The sequence below is a fragment of the Haliotis rufescens genome, unplaced genomic scaffold, assembly GCF_023055435.1.
Source record: "Haliotis rufescens isolate VD_foot unplaced genomic scaffold, xgHalRufe1.0.p SCAF_9, whole genome shotgun sequence".
Lineage (NCBI taxonomy): Eukaryota > Metazoa > Mollusca > Gastropoda > Lepetellida > Haliotidae > Haliotis > Haliotis rufescens.
In genome coordinates, this window is record NW_025964383.1 from 28,286,614 (window position 1) to 28,306,715 (window position 20,102).

General features: G+C 39.8%; 1 protein-coding gene across 1 annotated transcript in view; it reads left to right on the top strand.

Annotated features, from left to right (window-relative positions):
* LOC124130478 (short stature homeobox protein 2-like) overlaps window positions 1–20,102 on the top strand; it is a 47,899-nt gene that overhangs the window by 24,573 nt on the left and 3,224 nt on the right. The window contains exon 3 of the mRNA XM_046493610.2: window positions 12,658–12,715. Within this exon, the coding sequence (XP_046349566.1) occupies window positions 12,658–12,715 (58 nt within the window). The remainder of the gene's footprint in view (window positions 1–12,657; window positions 12,716–20,102) is intronic.

Below are 20,102 nucleotides of genomic sequence, written 5' to 3' on the forward strand. Positions count from 1 at the left end.
AGAGAGGGAATTTATAAAAAATATTATTAAATGAATTATCGCTTTAAAAAATACCATATCAATAATTGCATATATATCGTAACTGAATTACGTATCACGAAAATGATTCTATGGGCAAATGTATTCTGACTGTAAGTGAATAGTTTACAGTTGTAAGTTAATAGTGATACGATGAAAAAGGGAAGTTACAGGTGAAATGTGAAAATAATATAGTGCAACTTATCGATCTCAAAGATTCTACCTGTAACTGAAGTGTATTTATCTTGAGTTCTTTTAGAACAAACAGGAATTGTGATTTCTTCAATATTTTCTTATTGCGATGTTGAAGTTTTCACTTGTAAAAGCGTCACCTTCGTTTGTGAATAAATGTCAATATCCATATATCAAGCTTTATGGTCACCTGGAAAGGGGCGGTCGAGTAGCCTAGTGGTTAAAGCGTTCGCTCGTCACGCCGACGACCCGGGTTCGATTCCCGACATGTGTGAACCCCATTTCCGGTGTCCCCCGCCGTGATATTGCTGGAATATTGCTAAAAGCGGCGTAAAACCATACTCACTCACTCACCTGGAAGCTATATGTAGATAAGATGTTGAGTATAAAATCTTGGAATCAGAAAAAATTTCAGTGTGGAAAAAACATGCTTTTACACAACTGCTTTGATAACTGGTGTTATAAATGGGGACCTATTTCTTTAAGTAGCAAAGTTGAAAGATTTGTTTCATATTATTTAATTAATACAACTTTTTCGGATTGCATGCAGTACTTGTACATTCGAAGTAAAACCCCAGAGATTTTATTTAAAATAGAAAAGGTTTCAATTTCACGAGTTTTATTTTTACGAGAGATACACCACTAAGTGCCCAATTTTGTACTCGTGTGATTGTTCAATGTGATTGTACAGGGTACGTACGATAACTTCATGTTGAACCTAGACCAAGTGGGTAAAAACCTGCGTTGAATGACATCGATTGTTATTTATGATCATAACATAATAATGATATCCTGTCTATGGTCTTTGTCCCAAGAATTTATTTCATCCTCATCTTAACTGTGTCATCCCATTATTATTGTGTTATTAACATGGTTCATATGTCACTGAAGGAGTGCAAAGTGCTGACAAGTTGAACTGATCTAGAAGCTAACAACATTGCAGGCGAACTGCACCAGAAACTAACAACATTGTAGACTAACTGCACCAGAAACTAACAACATTGTAGTCGAAATGCACCAGAAACTAACAACATTGTAGTCGAAATGCACCAGAAACTAACAACATTGTAGACTAACAGCACCAGAAACTAACAACATTGTAGTCGAAATGCACCAGAAACTAACAACATTGCAGACTAACAGCACCAGAAACTAACAACATTGTAGGCAAACTGCACCAGAAACTAACAACATTGTAGGCAAACTGCACCAGAAACTAACAACATTGTAGATGCACTGCGCCAGAAACTAACAACATTGTAGTCGAAATGCACCAGAAACTAACAACATTGTAGTCTAACTACACCAGAAACTAACAACATTGTAGTCGAAATGCACCAGAAACTACCAACATTGTAGACTAACAGCACCAGAAACTAACAACATTGTAGGCAAACTGCACCAGAAACTAACAACATTGTAGACTAACTGCACCAGAAACTAACAACATTGTAGATGCACTGCGCCAGAAACTATACAAGTCAATACGTGATGGCACACACGTGACGTGATTATTCAGGTCAACTTTCATGACAATTTAAGACATAATCATACAGGCCTAAATACTAGTAGTTCCAGCAATCAGACAACGTGTAAGATGGAAGAACAATTACTTTGTTAAGCTATTACAAGTATACGGATTGTGTAGATTAATTCTCCCTGGTTGTCTGGAGTGTGGTTAACACCGTTCTGGAGATAGCTTACATGAAGCTTGATATAGATATATCTGTCATCCTTTGTCACACAGTGACGTGTAGTTTATAAGAATACACTGTACTGAAGAATATTCAAGGACGTGAGTAGTCTCCTTGTCGCAACACATTAACACAGTACAGTCATTGTGTTATGAAATGTGGGGAGACCATGGATGACATCAACAGGAACACTTCCTTCTTCTGTGTAACGTAATGTTCTAAAAGTAGCTAAAACTGTCTTTTACAAACAAGTATAAATATTCCTGATTAAATAAGATTTATGTGATTATTATGAATTGAGACTGTACCCACAGCTTGTTTATTTGTCTAACTGTTAAACAATATGCACTTAACAAATTGGGCGGTCGGGTAGCCTAGTGGTTAAAGCGTTCGCTCGTCACACCGAAGACCCGGGTTCGATTCCCGACATGGGTACAATGTGTGAAGCCCATTTCTGGTGTCCCCCGCCGTGATATTGCTGGAATATTGCTAAAAGCGGCGTAAAACCATACTCACTCACTCACTTAACAAATTATTATTATTAACAATGGTGACGATGATGATGATGATGATGAGGAGGAGGAGGATGATATATATTTCGATGTTCAGTTCGAATCCGTGGTTTAGTCCATCAATTCGTCATAATAATTCTAAGGGAATACCATTACAAATACACACATCATAATATATAAGCAATTTGCACGTTATTGCCACAATTACAACAAAAATACTCTTCAAACAAACAATTCCAAACTTTTGTTTTGTTTCACCAAACACGCAGTGTAATTTCTGGTTCCGTTCCCGCTCGTAGATTTTCAAACAAAATATTCTCCTGTAGCCGTTTGACGTCCTCTCCGAGCATGATACTACTTACTTCGCTTTTTTCTGCAACCAGAGCTTGTCATCGACGCCATAACAAACGCGGCTTCAACAATATCATACCTTTCACTTACAGCCCGCCATCGAAATCAAATCATATTTCGTAAAAAAAACGTTCCTGATTGATAGCTCTTCCAATGTGTTCGCACGCATTTTGCCTCTCGCAAAGGCTATTCGTTACAATGTTCATCAATTGTATTTAATTTACACCAGATACATGATGTGCTATTATTGTCTTATGCTGTCCTCTCCATTATCCTATTGTCGAGGTGTTCTGAAGATGTAATTGAAGCTAATTTCCTATTGGGACAGAAATTTAATCGCCATACTGCACACGAGCACTCTGTCTCGGACGAAATTCCATTTATGTCAAAAACTCCCTACACTGTCATTTTGCCAATTATACTGCGGTTTCCATATGAGGTCGAAGGCAGGCGGGCAGTAAATAGCAGTGAAGTGGAGTTTCATTTTCTAAATTTGATCAAGATGACGGGCCGTCATAACGTTGTGACATCGGTTATTAAACACGAGAGCATTACGAACGAAGTAGTTGTGACCTCTGACCTTGCATGCATTCCCGTCGGAGCAACACCTGGTACGCGCGCGTGGACTATGTAATTAACACCTCCTCGTGGCACGCGCATGAAATGGACACCACTGTCGCGGCCGCAACTTGACAAACGAAAACATACGGTGTGAATACGAAATAGCGGTTATCGGAGGCCGGTGAAGATTTCTAGGGATTTGACGATTAGCAAAATTGGGCGAATCAATAACTATATTGCAATAGCGCTGTGACAGCGATTAGAGCAAGCCATGGCGAAGGAATATAATTCAATCGCCGTTGCCGCCCTGCACTCTTGGGACATTGTTTTCGCTAGAATGATAGACAATTATGAATATGGCTCTGTGCTCTCTATTTTCGCGAGAAGCGTTTAGAGGTTGGCGGCTAAACACTGCAATGAAAACATCGCGCCTAATTTGGAAATTTTAGTTACTGTAGAGAATAAGAATTACATTTTCGCTTTCATACACAAATGTCCCATTTTTGTATGTAATTGAGGACTGGATTCTATCTCCAAGATTCAATTTTATAGTGTGTATTTAATCTTGTAAGGTGGAGGCAGTGCATGATATTGATATCATAATTCAATGGGTTTGTAAATTTGTATTGTTCGCAGCTCGACTGTGAATGTAATCTAATAAACAACCGAAGCCTTTTCATTTCTGATTGGCACTGGAGAACACGCTTTTAATTCACAGACCCCACAGAGCAATTTCTTCCGCTTGCGAAATTATCATTTATATTCATATTTCAAGGGAAGGGAAACAAGAATATGCATTAATAGTATTATCGAAAGTGGAAAAGATACCCTTAGGTAATATAACTTTTCAATTTAAAATCTCTTTGCTCCAAAGAGCGCCTCGAAATTGCTATGTTTGATTTAACAACTTACAACTGCAATAACGCCGCGAACTTTTTACGAACTTGGGATCAGGGAATAAATTGTGGGATGCTAGGAGCTTTTTCACTTTTTTGTTGGAAGATATTATTTCTTTGTAGGGTACACAACTTTATCGATAAACTAATGAAGGAATATTGAATCCTTATCGTCGATATTATATTGGGATTTTAGTGCAGTGATTTGATTGGATTAAAATATTCATGCACAAGCTATCAGTTCGTTTAGTCGCCCAGTTGATTATAAAGAAGGATTTATTGGCTAATGGAGGCGATTTGTTGGTGAGGCTCACTAATGACCTACATTATTCCAGATTAGACGTGCACTATAAACTAAATTAAGTCGTTTTAAGCTGCAATAGCAACAAGGACGAGAGTAGCAGTAGGAGACGTGTGGCGGTGTTTCAAATATTGTGTTGAAATTTTCACGTCATAAACCCTGTATCGCTGTCAGCGGTCCTTGTGGAATAAAGAACGTGTGGCAATATTGTGTACATTGAGTTGCACGTAGGTGTACAGTGGGTGAGTGAGTGAGAGCGTGAGTGAGAGTGAGAGCGAGGCTAGAGTCATGAGTGAGAGTTTGAGTGAGAGCGAGAATAAGTGAGTGAGTGAGAGGGTGAGTGAGAGCGAGAGTGAGTCATGAGTGAGAATGAGTGATAGCGAGAGTGAGTCATGAGTGAGTGAGAGGGTGAGTGAGAGAGAGCGAGAGAGGGTGAGTGAGTGAGCGATTGTGAGAGATTGAGTGAGAGCGAGAATGTGAGTGAGTGAGTGAGAGTGAGTCATGCGTGAGTGAGAGCGTTAGTGAGTGAGTGAGTGAGTTCGGTTTTACGGTGCTCAGTGTCTCTGTTGTATCACGGCGCCACACCTGAACGTGAGAAAAAAGCCCAGATTTTACGAGCATGGGCATGATGCTTAGCAGGCAGGGATAATACATTGGGCGAATCTGGATTCAAACCCATGACATCATCGAATCCTGGCTGCCAAGGAATTTTTTCTGTCCCAGCTGATGGGAACACCCCTGGCTTCGTAGTTGTAGAACACGTCGTAGTATTGTGTAGATGTAGACGTCGTGACAGTAGTTGTTGAAGTAGGTAATAGGTAGATGAATGGCGTCAGTAATAGTCCAGCTTTATTAGGTCGGTCTGATAAAACTCGAGTCTGACAAACCTGTGAGACATGAAATCGCCGAAGTGAGCCATCCAATCCCAGTTAGTCGGATCTAACGACAAGCACAGGGGGCAGTCGAATTAGTTGCTACAGCAGCAGTAGTTATTTTATTTGTTTGTTTGTTTGTTTGTTTAACGCCGCACTCAGAAATATTCCAGCTATATTAGGTCGGTCTGTAAATAATCGAGTCTGGACCAGACAGTCCAGTTATTGATATCACAAGCATCGATTAACGCAATTGGGATACGATGACATGCATCAATCAAGTCTGCGAGTCTCACATCCGATCCCGCTAATCTCCCCTCACGACAAACATGGGTTGATGAAGATAGATTCGAACCCAGATCTTCACGGTTCGCAGCAGTACTGATTGATGCACATGTAACCGTTGTAGAGGTAGTCGTGTTGTATGTTGAATTTACAGTGATAGATGTACATGTAGTTGCAGTTACCTAATACGTCGTAAAGTAGATGTGAGAACAGATACAGCAATAGACGTAAATGTTGATGTCGGGACGTCAGCCTCATGGAGCGTCTCTGGCTACAGGTAGAGTTATTGATGTTTTGATATGAGCCGCACTTTAAGCGTGGGGCTTTAGGGGAGAGTTCTGAAACTAACGCAACTGTTGAGCCTGGAGGTGGACATGTTTTTTTGTTTGTTTGTTTGTTTGTTGTTTATCGCCGCACTCAGCAATATTCCAGCTATATGGCGGCGTAGGGCTGTGGGGTAGACTAGAAGTTAAGGCGCTCGTTCGTCACGCCGAGTCTCGCGATCTGGTGCAATTCGGAAATGGAGTTTGGCCACTTATACCCAACTTTTGGTTCATTGCAATTGGATACGTTCAGCTCAGTGGAGAAAAAATATAATGCTGTTCAGTTCACCACAAGACTGATCTGTATAGCAAATTTCATCTCCGGAAACGAGCACTACCCTCATTTTCAATAGAAGTCCAACTTGTCGCCATGAATAAAACAATAAAAAGTCTCAAATCTACAAAAGGCACCAGTTCACCAACAGACTGATCTATATAGCAAGTTTCATCAAGAAATATTTAACGGTTTTGGATTTCCGCTCCGGAAAGGGAAAACAACTTGTTTTCATCATGAAAATGCATGAAAACAAAACAAAATAAAAAGAAAACAAATTCCAAATCATCAAATGGCACCAGTTCCCCCACAGGCTTATCAATAAAGAAAGAAATATTTAACGGTTTTGGAGTTCCGCCCCGGAAAGGCAAAACGGACGTTTGACGGGCGGACATGTTGATCGCTAAATCTCTCGATTGTGTCGAATGCACGATTGTTACCATCTATCCAATTCTTGGCTTCAAACACGCCAAAAACTTCTTATCCAATGAAAGATCGTCTTTTGATCACGTGTTGTAAATTACACCACACTAACTGCACAATAGGAATGTGTGCTGCACGTGCATTCCATGCGAAATTGATATTTAGCTGTGCTTAAAGCCAGGAACCACAAGGCAGAACATTCTCCGAACATAAGAGCAGTACTTTAATCTCGTGGGTTTGTACAGGCACTCTCCTTCTTACTATTCGTCATCGAGGTTTAAGAAAATATCATTATTGTCAGTTTGTTCTGTGCGGCCTTTAATCTAACGCAATGTATCGATAACATAAGTTTCTTTGAACATGCCAATAATTTATTTGCGTTATTTTAAATCAGACAGACGATGCAAAGGGTAGATTCCGGGTTAATCACCGACATTAAGGCCTCCGGTTTTAGACACTTAATTAAAACATTTAAGTTTTCGGGGTCAGCATAAATTGAATTAAAGGTTTGGGTTAAACCAGGGGCTTAAACCCAAACGCTGGTATTTAAGGATTCTTAATTTCAACCAAACACACATCTTCTGTCCATTTTTGATTAAAAACATCAATCGCGAACATAAATATAATAAACCCTCATTTATGAGGTGACAACTTGAAGCCAAGCACGTGCTCGAGACGAGACAAGCCCACATACGCTAGTTCACCAACGTGCCGCAGGACATCTTTTACTTTGTCAGCCCATAAAAACTAATGAATACGAATTGAATAAACCCCACTCAAAGCTATAGCTACCGCCTCTTCAATTGCAGTCAAACAGCGAAACAATATAGAAACTATTTGCTACAATTTTCCGCGGATCATTCACATGTCGAAATTTAGTGCAAATATCGTTTACGATGATTTAGTCAAAACCTCTTCTCTCAAAGACCGGGGAGAAGGAACGTGCCGGGAGAAAGCAAAATTCAATTACGGATTTTGAAGAATTCTTTAGGGCTCTTATCAGTATTATACGCCCGGTACATTGTTGATAGAACTCGTGCAGATACGTAAAGAAATCTATGCAGGGGGGCACAGACGCACGCGCTCGACGTCGCTTGGTTGTCATGGTTTCACGTGACCAAACAATGGCGGACAGGCAAGACGGTGTCGTTTGGTGGCGGAGTGTGATGTCCTTAAATCAGAGAGATTTTCTTTGGGATTTCAAGAATTTTAGACTTCTGAACTTACAGCGTTCGGTTTATAACAGCAATTACCCAAATTGGCTCCTTTACGTCCAAATCTCGTTGTGTTTCTGGGCCAATTATGGCGAAAATGAAGAACGTGAGTCTGGTCTTGGAATCCTAGGTTAAACGTCATCTTGGTTTCAGCGGTGCCGGATTGAGTGTGCGGTTCCATGTTGGGCCGCTCTACAGAATTTGTGGCGCGTTCAGATTATATCCAGGGCAAGCGGCGCCAGTACCGCGTGTTTGTGCTCACGAGATTTAGTTCGGATGGCAAGAACTCGAAAAGGCGGAATTTCCGAAATATCCTACAGTCTTACAGATATGTAAGAAAATAGTTCTAAACATGTCACAGTTACATATCATCATAAGTTAACAGATTCTTTGATAAAAACAGTTTATGTATTTCTCAAGATAATAAAGTAATTGTCTAGCTGGAGAAGATGTACTAAATTATACCAAATATGTCATTATAATGAAATTACCGTTTCCCAGGACACTTCACGGAACAAAAAAGTCCACCTTATTTGTAAGGTCACACCTAAAAAATGGATAGTAAATGATACAAAAACTCACGATTTCCTTGATGTGTGTTTCACATCGACTGATCATTTTTAAAAAAAAAACTTACTTCAGAAAACAAAATCATATTAGATCTGTTTATTTCAAATTAATGTAATTGTTACTTTCTGTTTTGCGTGTTAAACAAGTAATGTTTTATCAAAATATCTTTCACAAGAAAATTAAACGCAATTATTTCTCTGCATGAATATTGAAACGGCAGAGAGTTTTTGCGATGTTTTGTTGAATTGGTCTAGATATCGAATTACATTGAAAATAGCTTGTACATCTCTATCCAGAATCAACATTTAAAAACATCCCCCGAAGGATGACGGTGGTTCAATGTACTGTTACATCGTCTACGGAGATTTGATCCTTAAATTAAATCAAAGTCTCAGCCTGCAAAGTTCTTTGGTGTTTCTTTGCCTCCTGTGCTGGGAAAAGGGTAATTTAATTTATCACTTTTGTAATTCCAATCCCATTTCAATTTGTCATTTAGCGCCAAATTAGTAGTCAAACACCAAAGAAGCACGTTGTTCGGGGCGTAGGTTTCTACTGTTGCCTTTCTGGACGATGTATATCGAGCCTTTGTTGTTGTTTCCTAGATCAGATAAAACGCCTACCTTACTGGGGCTCAAAAAGGTACAAGCTTTTTCGGGAGAGGTTCCTGAAGGAATATGATTCATACGGGTTTTTAAATTGTTATAACAGTTTTTTTATAATTGAAACCAGCTATTGAGGACTGTAAAGTTCCTAGTCACGGTATTAACGAATTTGGGTACCAGGTGATATGTTTTTAATTTTAAGTAAATGTTACCAAGAGTAACTGTCCGGAAGTCGGGGTTTCTGGATTAAAAGGTGTCCGGACTGCAGAGGTTAAACTGGAGACTAAGATTTTGTTTTATTGAAGAAATATCCATGGGAATATTTTGCTAAAGTGCCGTGCTAGATAAAGTATCCATCCATGTTTGATGGTGGCCGAATGAAAGAAACAAGAAATGGTTATTCGATGGTGATGTATTTCATACGGGTATCGACCCGTGAAGATCCGGGGTAGAATAGGTCTTCAGCAACCCATGCTTGCCGTAAAAGGCGACTATGCTTGTCGTAAAAGGCCACTAACGTGATCTGGTGGTCAGGCTCGCTGACTTGGTTGATGCATGTCATCGGTCCCGATTGCGTGGATCGATGCTCATGATATTAATCACTGGATTGTCTGGTCCAGACTCGATTATTTACAGACCGCCGTCATATAGCTGGAATATTGCTGAGTGCGGCGTTAAACAACAAACCAACCAACCAAATCATACGGGTATCACAGATGTGTTTTGGATCTTCAGTTTACCGTGTTTCCGCGACCGTTTTCAGCCGAGTAGCGTTTCGATTTATAATGTTTTGGTCAAATTCATTATTCAAGTGTATACTTTCTTTTGCCCGGCAGTTAATGTACAATGTTTGAAAAAGAATTGTAAGGAGGTGTAAGGACATCTGATTGATTTGGTGTTTTACAGTCATACATTGTTGCTGTTCATTCCCTATTCAATGTCAAAATAATTACTCACTGGACAACATGCATCGTGATCGATAGTGTATGAATAAATACGGTAAGGCCACATGAAATGCATATATTTTGTTTGACCCAGTTGCTTGGCGAATTCTATCATCATTATTTTCATAATCATTCTGAAATATTATTTCATTCGGTGAATGAAATATCGTTTCATTGAAAGCAATGCCTTGATGTCATTTCTTGCATGACGTCTACTGTTTAATCAGACCTGTAGTCAATATCAGCCACCAGAAAGCCTATTAATTCAAATCCTTCTTTAACTTTGAAACTGCATCGATTATGGGTGAAATATGTGGTCAGATGTTTTGCAAATTGATAAAATCAAGGAGCCAACGTAAAATTAAAAATAGAATATATGATATGAATATAATGCTCTAAATAATAATCAGATGTACCGGAAAACAGTTTAAATATATCTTAATATATTTGGAAGCACAAGTTCACATAATGTACCCAAACCGACCAGTGACGAGCGTACATTTGAATTAGTGAGTGAGTGAGTTTGATTTAACGCCGCTTTTAGCAATATTCCAGCAATATCACGGCGGGGGACACCAGAAATGGGCTTCACACATTGTACCCATGTCGGGAATCGAACCCGGGTCTTCGGCGTGACGAGCGAACGCTTTAACCACCAGGTTACCCGACCGCCCCACATTTGAATTAATTAGCTACAGCCACCACCCATTAAAAGAGGTATCGCAAATGCCGAAGTTTATTTGTCAAGAAAACTCCAAGAATGATGTACACAAGAGAGACCCTGGGTATGTGTTCACGGAATACATGGTGTGGTATGTTAGGTATAAATGTTAGGTATAATATGTGTTTGTGTAATATGTGTAGGTATAATATGTTATGTATAATGTGTTAGGTATAAATATGTGTTAGCTGTAATGTGTTTGTGTAATATGTGTAGGTATAATATGCTATGTATAATATGTGTTAGGTATAAATATGTGTTAGGTGTAATGTGCTTGTGTAATATGTGTAGGTATGTGTTTGGTATGATATGTGTTAGGTATAAGTTTTGAAGGTATAAATATGTATAGGTATAATATGTGTTGGGTACAACGAGTGTTATAATATGTGTTAGGTATAAATATGTGTTAGGTGTAATGTGCTTGTGTAATATGTGTAGGTATGATGTGTTTGGTTAATATGTGTTAGGTATAAGTTTTGAAGGTATAAATATGTATAGGTATAATATGTGTTGGGTACAACGAGTGTTATAATATGTGTTAGGTATCATGAATGTAAGGTATAATGAGTGTAAGGTAGTATCAACGTAGCCCCTGTGACCTAGCTCGCTTTGGGAGTGGTACTCAACATAATCATATTGTGGCGCATTCGGGGGACGGGGACACGCACACACACACACACACACACACACACACACACACACACGCACACGCACTCTCTCTCTCTCACACACACACACACACACACACACACACACACACACACACACACACACCAAAAATCGAACATTCATATTATTGATAAACACAGGTGTAGTATACACCCTTGTCTGACCCAGTGCACTGTCTCCCCGGTCAAAATGCTAATTGAATATTACAAAAGAGTGGCATAAAACCCTATTCACTCTAACACTAAAGCGGTTGCCATCCCTCATCTAGTCCAAATACTTACCAAAATTATTGCAGGTAAGATCCCGTTCCATATATTGGACTCTCACTGACGCTAAGATGCAAATTAAGTACATGTAAATGTATGCCACAGTTGGAAACCAAGATGCAATGCACGAGTGTTGGACTCAAAAGCTCTCTTTTCTGATGCATGTTTGTACCAGTCATGTCCCGAGGCAGGTCTTGCTAATCCCTTTACTGTTTGACAAAAATCGTTCATAACATAATATCTAACCGCATCGGCTTTGGAATATTCCGTTCCCGCGAAAAGTGCCAGATTTTGGAAGTTAAGCAAGTGATTCATTAGACTTGCAAATACAGAATGTGTTATTCCTTATTAAGGCTTCACCAATAGCCCTCATCGTAAATTGAGTTTCCAATTTATGATTGAGAAATATTGAGTTAGAATTGCCCAGATAATTGTAAAATCAGATGCAAAGCGTAGACCCTACATCGCACAGTTTGCCCAGTACGAACAGTCAACGCCTAAGGGTTCAAATTTCGTAATTCCGAAATCAGATTATCCCGAAATGTCTCAAAACTTTCCGTATTCTTATCAAATTCGCCACATCTCGTGCCGAGAAGGGGTGTCGCCCTAAGGACCAATCTGTGACTAGCCGTAAATTGTCTAAATAAAGACAGACAATGCCTAATACGTCGGTCTGGCGTTGAAAAGAGGCGAAGGTTCTTAGCGGGAAAAAAATCGCAAACTCCTCTTATCCTCTGCATATCGATATGAGAGAAGGTGTTAGAAATTTGGTGCGAAATGGCTTAACCTAATAAGCAGAATGAAGTTGGAGAAGTTTTAAGGATTAAGTACACAAAGAAATGGGAAAGAAAAACTCGGCGTAATTGAATCAGGGGGAATAACTCGATGAGCAAAACAGGCAAATTAAATTAACTGTGAAGCATTGTGTTTCAAGGGATGGCTTGTCAATCTGCGCATTTTCCCCTTCAGGTATGGTTCCAGAACAGACGTGCCAAATGCCGGAAACAGGAGAGTCAGATGCAGAAAGGTGGGTTCTCGTCTGCTTCCAAGCATGTAGCAGACGACATATTTAGAATGGATGAAATAAACTTCATTCAGTCTTATTTTGTGAAAATATATGTAAGTTCGGACACAAATTTATAGCTCCAGCAAGTGATCGGTCCAAATGCAGAATGATGGATTATCGTCTGCTCCTGTAATGTAACAAATGAGATGTTAGAAATGGATGAAATAATCTTCCCTGATTTGATGAAAAGAAGATGATTAGTTTGGATATGTATTTTCTAGTATGTAGGCACAAGCCAATATTAACATGATCCATCCCAACACAATACAGTTGCACTCGAGTGCAGTTCGCAGTTAATTGTCTCTATCTTGTTTTGTAAGAAAACTGTCAACGGGTCAGAAACCTGTGGGCAGTAGAGTTCGTCACCCAGTGTCCAGCTTGGCACAAGACAGTCACATAACTAGAAACAAGCAACTGCTGCCCAGTCACTATAGCAGCAACTACAGTTGCATCACAAACATACATTCCCTTGAAAACATCTACAGCCTGGTCAGAATTGACCCGCTGTCTGGTGGCGACAGGCTCTGGTTGTAGACAGGACAGGGCTAGCTAAGGCAGGGGTATAAGATTACTTGATTTTCACATACTTTTTGTGATTTTCATTGGATTAGGTACTCGGGACTTCAGCATGTTACAAGTGCAAATTGTATAGACTGTTTAAATGTGTCCATGGTAGCCGTTTGTAAGTTACTTGTTGGACCAATGGTTAGGTGAGGTGAGGTGAAATGAGGTTTAACGTCGCGTTCTATATTATTGAACTTACATAGCGACGTGCATGCGGGCGCGCGTGTGTGTGTCTGTGTGTGTGTCTGATTGTACTAGTCCGAACTAATGACAGTTTAATAGTGCTAGCTCACTGAGATACCATGCCGCCGTTTAACATGAATACCCCAATCGGACACAGTATACTGACTCCGAGCCGACCAGTCCTTGTTTTAGCCCCTTAATGCTGAGCACCAGGCAGGGTAACAATAAGTACCATCTTTTAATGTATTTTGGTTTTACTCGGCTGGGTGTGGACCCCGACCTTCCTCTCTCCGGGCAGACGCTCTTCCACTGGACCACGGAGGCGGTCTGTGTAACTCCACCTTAAAACACTGACGACTATGGCGAATAACGACTTTACTCTCTTTGCGTCCAACACTTTACACTCTCTTTACGTCTAATATTTAACATTCTCTTCACGTCTAATATTTTACATTCTCTTAACGTCTAACACTTTACACTCCCCACGTCTAACACTTTACACTCCCCACGTCTACGACATGGGTACAATGTGTGAAGCCCATTTCTGATGACCCTGCTGGAATATTGCTAAAAGCGACGTTAAACCATACTTAGTCACTCACTTGACGTCTAATATTTTACATTCTCTTTACGTCTAATATTTTACATTCTCTTTACATCTAACACTTTACACTCTTTACGTCTACCACTTTACACTATCTTTACGTCTAATATTTAAATTCTCTTTACGTGTAATATTTTAGATTCTCTTTACGTCTAACACTTTACACTCTTTTTACGCCTCATATTTTACATTCTCTTTACGGCTTACACTTTACACTATCTTTACGTCTAATATTTTACATTATCTTTACGTCTGGCCCTTTATACACTCTTTACGTCTAATATTTAATATTCTCTTTACGTCTAATATTTTACATTCTCTTTACGTCGTGCACTTGACACTCTCTTTACGTCTGACACTTTACACTTGCTTTACGTCAAACAATTTACACTCTCAGACAGTTCATGCAATTACAAAATATAATTATTAAGATTTTATCAAATCTACTGCAACCGTGCCTTTCTAAGATGCCTATTTCAAACTACATTGCCCTGAAAAAAAATGCAAAGTATAGCAATGAATGTTCAAGGATGCTGTTGAAAACAGAAAATGTTCCAGATTACTTCACAGAAAAACAATTCCTAAATCAAATTTCTCATTGGATGAATATAATTACTTCAACATTAAAAACTACTATGTTAACGTGAGACTTGGTTCTTCAGCTGTACCTGATGTCCGTGCTCGTTAGAATCATACCGTCAGCCCAAAGTCTTTAGTTTTTACTAGTCACGAAAAATGAATCGCCGTAATTGAGATGGGAAAGCGAGACTTTCAAATAAGGTAATGTGTTGAAGACTGCGCAGAAGAAAACAATGCCATTAATGAAATCAGGGAAGAACATTTAAGTTGCAGACGCCTGATGGATGATGCGATGATTTCTGTTGACACTTTCGATCAAGAACACTAATTGAGTCGCGAAATTTACAGTTTAGGGAATTGATACAAGGGATGAATAGATTATCCCCCTTTGTAGTTTTTGTTGCCACCAGGTGGCGTTAATTCCGTTGTGGTAGGTGTGAATCATTTGACCTGTTTATTATATTAATTCCTCATAAATTTTATATTCATGAATTGATCAGTGACATGGTAGATTTTGTATCCCACGTGTACCTGCTAGAGAGCACGTCAAACAAAATATGTTTCAATGAATGGGCAATGATGCTGTTCAACATAATATATATTAATATTGCAACAGCTAAACAGTGAATTGTAAGAGAGAGAGAGAGAAAGAGTGACACAGAGAGAATGGGGAGTCAGGGAGAAAGTAGGTGATGTTTTGTTTGTTGAGGGCTGTAAATATTCCAGCTGTATCAATGTGGCTTGTAACCCATGAACATCCGGGTTAGAATAGGTCTTCAGCAACCCATGTTTGCCGTAAGGGGCGACTAACGGGATCGGGTGGTCAGACTCGCTGTCTTGGTTGATGCATGTCATCGTATCCCAATTGTAAGTATCGATGATCATGATGTCAATCACTGGATTGTCTGGTCCAGACTCGATTCTTTTCTTTTCTGACCGCCTTTATATAAATATAAATGGAACATTGCTAAACAACAAATAAACAAAAAACAAAACAAAAAAAACAGCTGTGTTGCTTGTTGACTGACTTAGGCAACAGCCCGCATTATCTGAGCACGATGACCCCCAATCGTCCAGGTCAAGCATTATATGTACCCACTCTTCAGTTAGCTCTTCCGACACACGTTGGGGAACTTGGTGCATATTTTCAATATACGATAAAGATCGTAGGCGTGACATTGTTTGTTGTTTAATGGGACAAACAGCAATATTTCAGCTGCATGACATCGGCCTGTACATTATCAAGACCAAACAAACCAGTGATTGATATTATAAGCAACGATTTCCACTGTCAGAGCACGATGACACGCAAACAACCACGTCACCTAACCATCCGATCCACAGCCACCTCTTACAGCATTGTGTTACTGTGAAACTGTTCTAACTCCAAATCCTAACTCTTACAGCATTGTGTTACTGTGAAACTGTTCTAACTCCAAATCCTAACACCAATATTATACGTTTATCTTTCACCACGATAACAAAACAAACAAGAAGCTATTCCTGTTATGAAGATTTTATTATTTCTTGTATTTTATTTACGCAACTGTTGTTTTAAGAATAGTTTGTATATAAAATGTTTAATACAATTATACGAAATAGTTCATCTTACTGAAAGGGACAAAGACCTTTATCGACCTATTGACGTTTTACAACAAAAACAGAGACGAGTTATCTACAATACATTGTCTCGTATAATTACTTGATTCAACCCAAATTACCATACATTTTTTTTAATGTTCAAAGGTTATTTCTATCCCTCCTCTCTCTTATTTTTTTCATTGATTCTTATTAAATCACAATTCACGACTTTTTAAAATATAAATCCCGGTTCAGATTTGGAGCGACATTAGTCGGGTTGATTTAATGTGTCGGGATTAGAAGACTGGTGCGAATTTGAATCTTTGCCTCAATTGAGAATTTCAGGTCTTATTTCGGCATCAAAGAGATTGGCGGTGCGGGTCACAAACAATTGTCGTCTCGGACGGGGAAATGATAGGCGATAACCGAACGAGCGCGTGAGCTGCAAGTTTGTCAAGGAAATCCAACGGCCCCTTCCTAGACGAAGATCACCCATAGAGCCTAAACTCCGTCCAAATTGGCTACTGTTTTAATGAATATTTTACAAATTAATCAAATTAGGCTGAAAAATACTGTCAAAGGCCTGGCGACTCCCATTAACCTTGTGTTAAGCATTCAGCGACCATACTATCTTAATTAATTTAATTTGGGTGATATATTCGGCTAATTGAGGGTACCACAGCTATTGCTGGGGCTGATGGCTGAAAGCGTTGCGAAGTGACGTCCTCTCCCTCGTGGGTTGATTGCCCAAATTAACGCAAAACAGTTCATCTTTATTTAATTTTCTTGGAGGATCCTCGATACTTCCCGCGCCATTTCAAATGCCCGCTTTGGGACAAGAAAAAGAGACTCGATTACTTAGCCCAGTGGTTGGGTCACCAGGCGTGACATGGCATCGGAGGGGACAATACCGAACTGGCTACAATAGGCTTCCTTCCAGGGCTTCAGGGAAAACCGAAATGGAAACGTGGAAACGCTTTGTTCACCCCGTTTGGCAACTAAATGCCGCTTCTGTTAACACAGTTAATTTAGTGGCGAAGATGTTTTTTCCCCTGTCTGAACCGGGTTCAAATTATCGACGTCCACAAACGCCCGGTTCTGCTAAGTAAAGAAGTTTCTTGGGAGAAAGTTTATTGAAATAAGAAGCTTATTTGATCAAGTAGCAGCGGGTTAGCTGAATCGAAAAAAGGAAGTTTCAATTTGAAGTATAGTTTTACGGTTTAGGACAAAAACGGTTAATTGTTAATTTGGTTAAGTGTTCATGCTTAAAACACGATAGGTAGGCTACGCGATAAGAAGTTGGTTCGGAATGACAACAAACTCTAGGCAGAAAAAGGAGACTCGGAATAAGATAAGAGTTCAAATTAATAGAATCATTAATTCGGTGTTAAAATATATGGGCGGCGAGAACTGAAAGCCTATTTAGCTCTACGCTGAAAGAGAGGCTTTCTCTTTAAAACAAAAAAATCACTTTGGAAACAGCTAAATAGTTTGAACGAATGTTATATGTTTTGAAGTTTATTTCAAGTACTAATGGCCATCGAGTTAGGACATAGGCGCTGGAGTGCAGTCGGTCAGGCTTATACAGTGTTTCGATGTCCATTTCAAAAGACCTACTTGTAGAAAGGAAATAGGCGATCAGCTGTCACGCATTATTTCCCGTTCGTCTGGACGTGTGGGCGTTTGTGTACTGCTCCCTTGTCTGTTTCGGTATACTAGTGTGTGCTGTTGTGCGATACACTTGAGAAATGGGTGACTTTTAAAAGCACCCCTGTGAGGTGAGGTGAAATTGGGTTTAACGTCGCGTCCAAGATTATTGCACTTATATAGCGACGTGCATGCACGTGTGTGTGTGTGTGGCTGCTTGTACTAGTCCGGACTATAGTCCGATTTATAGTGCTAGCTCACTGAGATACCATGCCGCAGTTAACATGAATACCCCACTCAGACACAGTATACTGACTCCGAGCCGACCAGTCCTTGTTTTAGCCCCTTAATGTCGAGCGCCAGACAGGGTAACAACAAGTACCATCTTTTAACGTCTTTTGGTATGACGCGGCCGGGGATCGAACCCCGGACCTTCCGCTCTCCGGGCGGACGCTCTACCACAAGACCACGGAGGCGGCAAAAGCACCCCAGTAATGATATTATGCTTCGAGCACCACGTGTCCTATATAAATCCTATACATATCAATTGATCGATCAATTTCACTTCCGAAACGACCAATGCAAGTTAAACTTACAACGGATCTATATTACCCGTTCCATGAAGGTCACACTTTGGTTCAGTTTGTCTGTTTCAAGGTTAAATATTCAGGCCTACACTTCCTGTACTCTGGTCCATGTGTGCACGTGTAATCACGTGTGGGATGTTAATTCTAAACACTACAACCATATTAATACTCCAGCTTTGCCGTATTCTATGTAGGCTATGCACGTATGCTGAGTAATATCTCCGAAACACTTATTTGAGTGGAGAGGGAACGTTGCATCATGCTACAATTATCAATGCCACAACTATACATCGTCGCTTGGCTACTCTCGAATATTTACGAATAATATTTAACTCTACTTTGACCTCTAAGATAATAACGAGCTGGGAAGAATTAAGGATGATCTGAGTGAAAAAGACCCAAGCCTCATGTCACAAAATTTATTCTCTCGGGACAATCCGTAATTTCTGCTGGCTCGAACGTACAGATAAATATCAAGCTTTATTAAGAAGTAAATATGATTTACGGGGTACATCAGGACTCGTGTACATAATCACCATTACAACATTCTCTTAAGACAGATCTTTATTCTTTTATCATCAAATCCCAACTATCCCGAAAGAATCCGAAATAAATTGTGCCGAATGCTTTAATCTCAATCGGACCTTTGGAGAAGTCTTAATAAGGACGCACGGTAACCATATAACTTACTTTGAGGCCGTTGACTGAGAGTATACACTTCTATATTATCGACCGACTTATATGGCCGCAGCGTTAAGTGATGAAGTGTTAAACCACTAAAACCTGACCGTTCCATTAAGTCACATAGGTATACGCCTCGTCCCTATAACAGCTGTGGGACATGCGCAGTTGGTTGATAAGAAAAGTACGAGCATTGATCCGCCTCTTCTTTGGAGCATCCTCATAAATAACAACATATCTTTCCGGAACAAACAACCGGGCCGCGTCGGAAATTTTCCAATTTGCCGACTCTAATTGTACACGCGACATCGGTGCCCCCTTCCCAGTTTATCCCCGCCGTTTAATCAGTAGATTCGAAGAGAAAACTGTCATGGTGAGCTGAATTTGTACTCTATGGTATCATTTAATGTCGTGTTATCCATCTAATAAAGCAATTACTGGGTGTCTCTTGGATGAGCCAAATAGTAACATCGCCAGTTTCAATAAGCCAGTGTTTATTTTCCCCGCTACGCGAGGATGATCTTTGGTTCGGCGTGTCTCGTCGCTTGATGAATGAGTTTTGTTAAATATTTGATCATCAGAGATCATCGGATACAGGTCACATTTTCAAATTTCTTTCATTCAAAAATTGACCCCTTTCCCCTCTATAAAGCCGAAACGTACATTTTTATTTTTGACGATTGCGAAGTATGGCTCCGCGGCGTTGAGGGGGAGCAATTGAACGAATTAGCCCAACATAGGGGATGTCGAGTTGTCGGATTGGAATCAGTTGTTGGGATAGACGAATACAATTGCTGACACGAGGCGATGACTCTCACTAGCTATCATAATCTTAGACACGGGCGGTAAACAGTTGGCGACACTTCAATTAGGACGATAGCGCGGGTTTTATGATAGATCACTAAATAAAACCCCTCCTAGA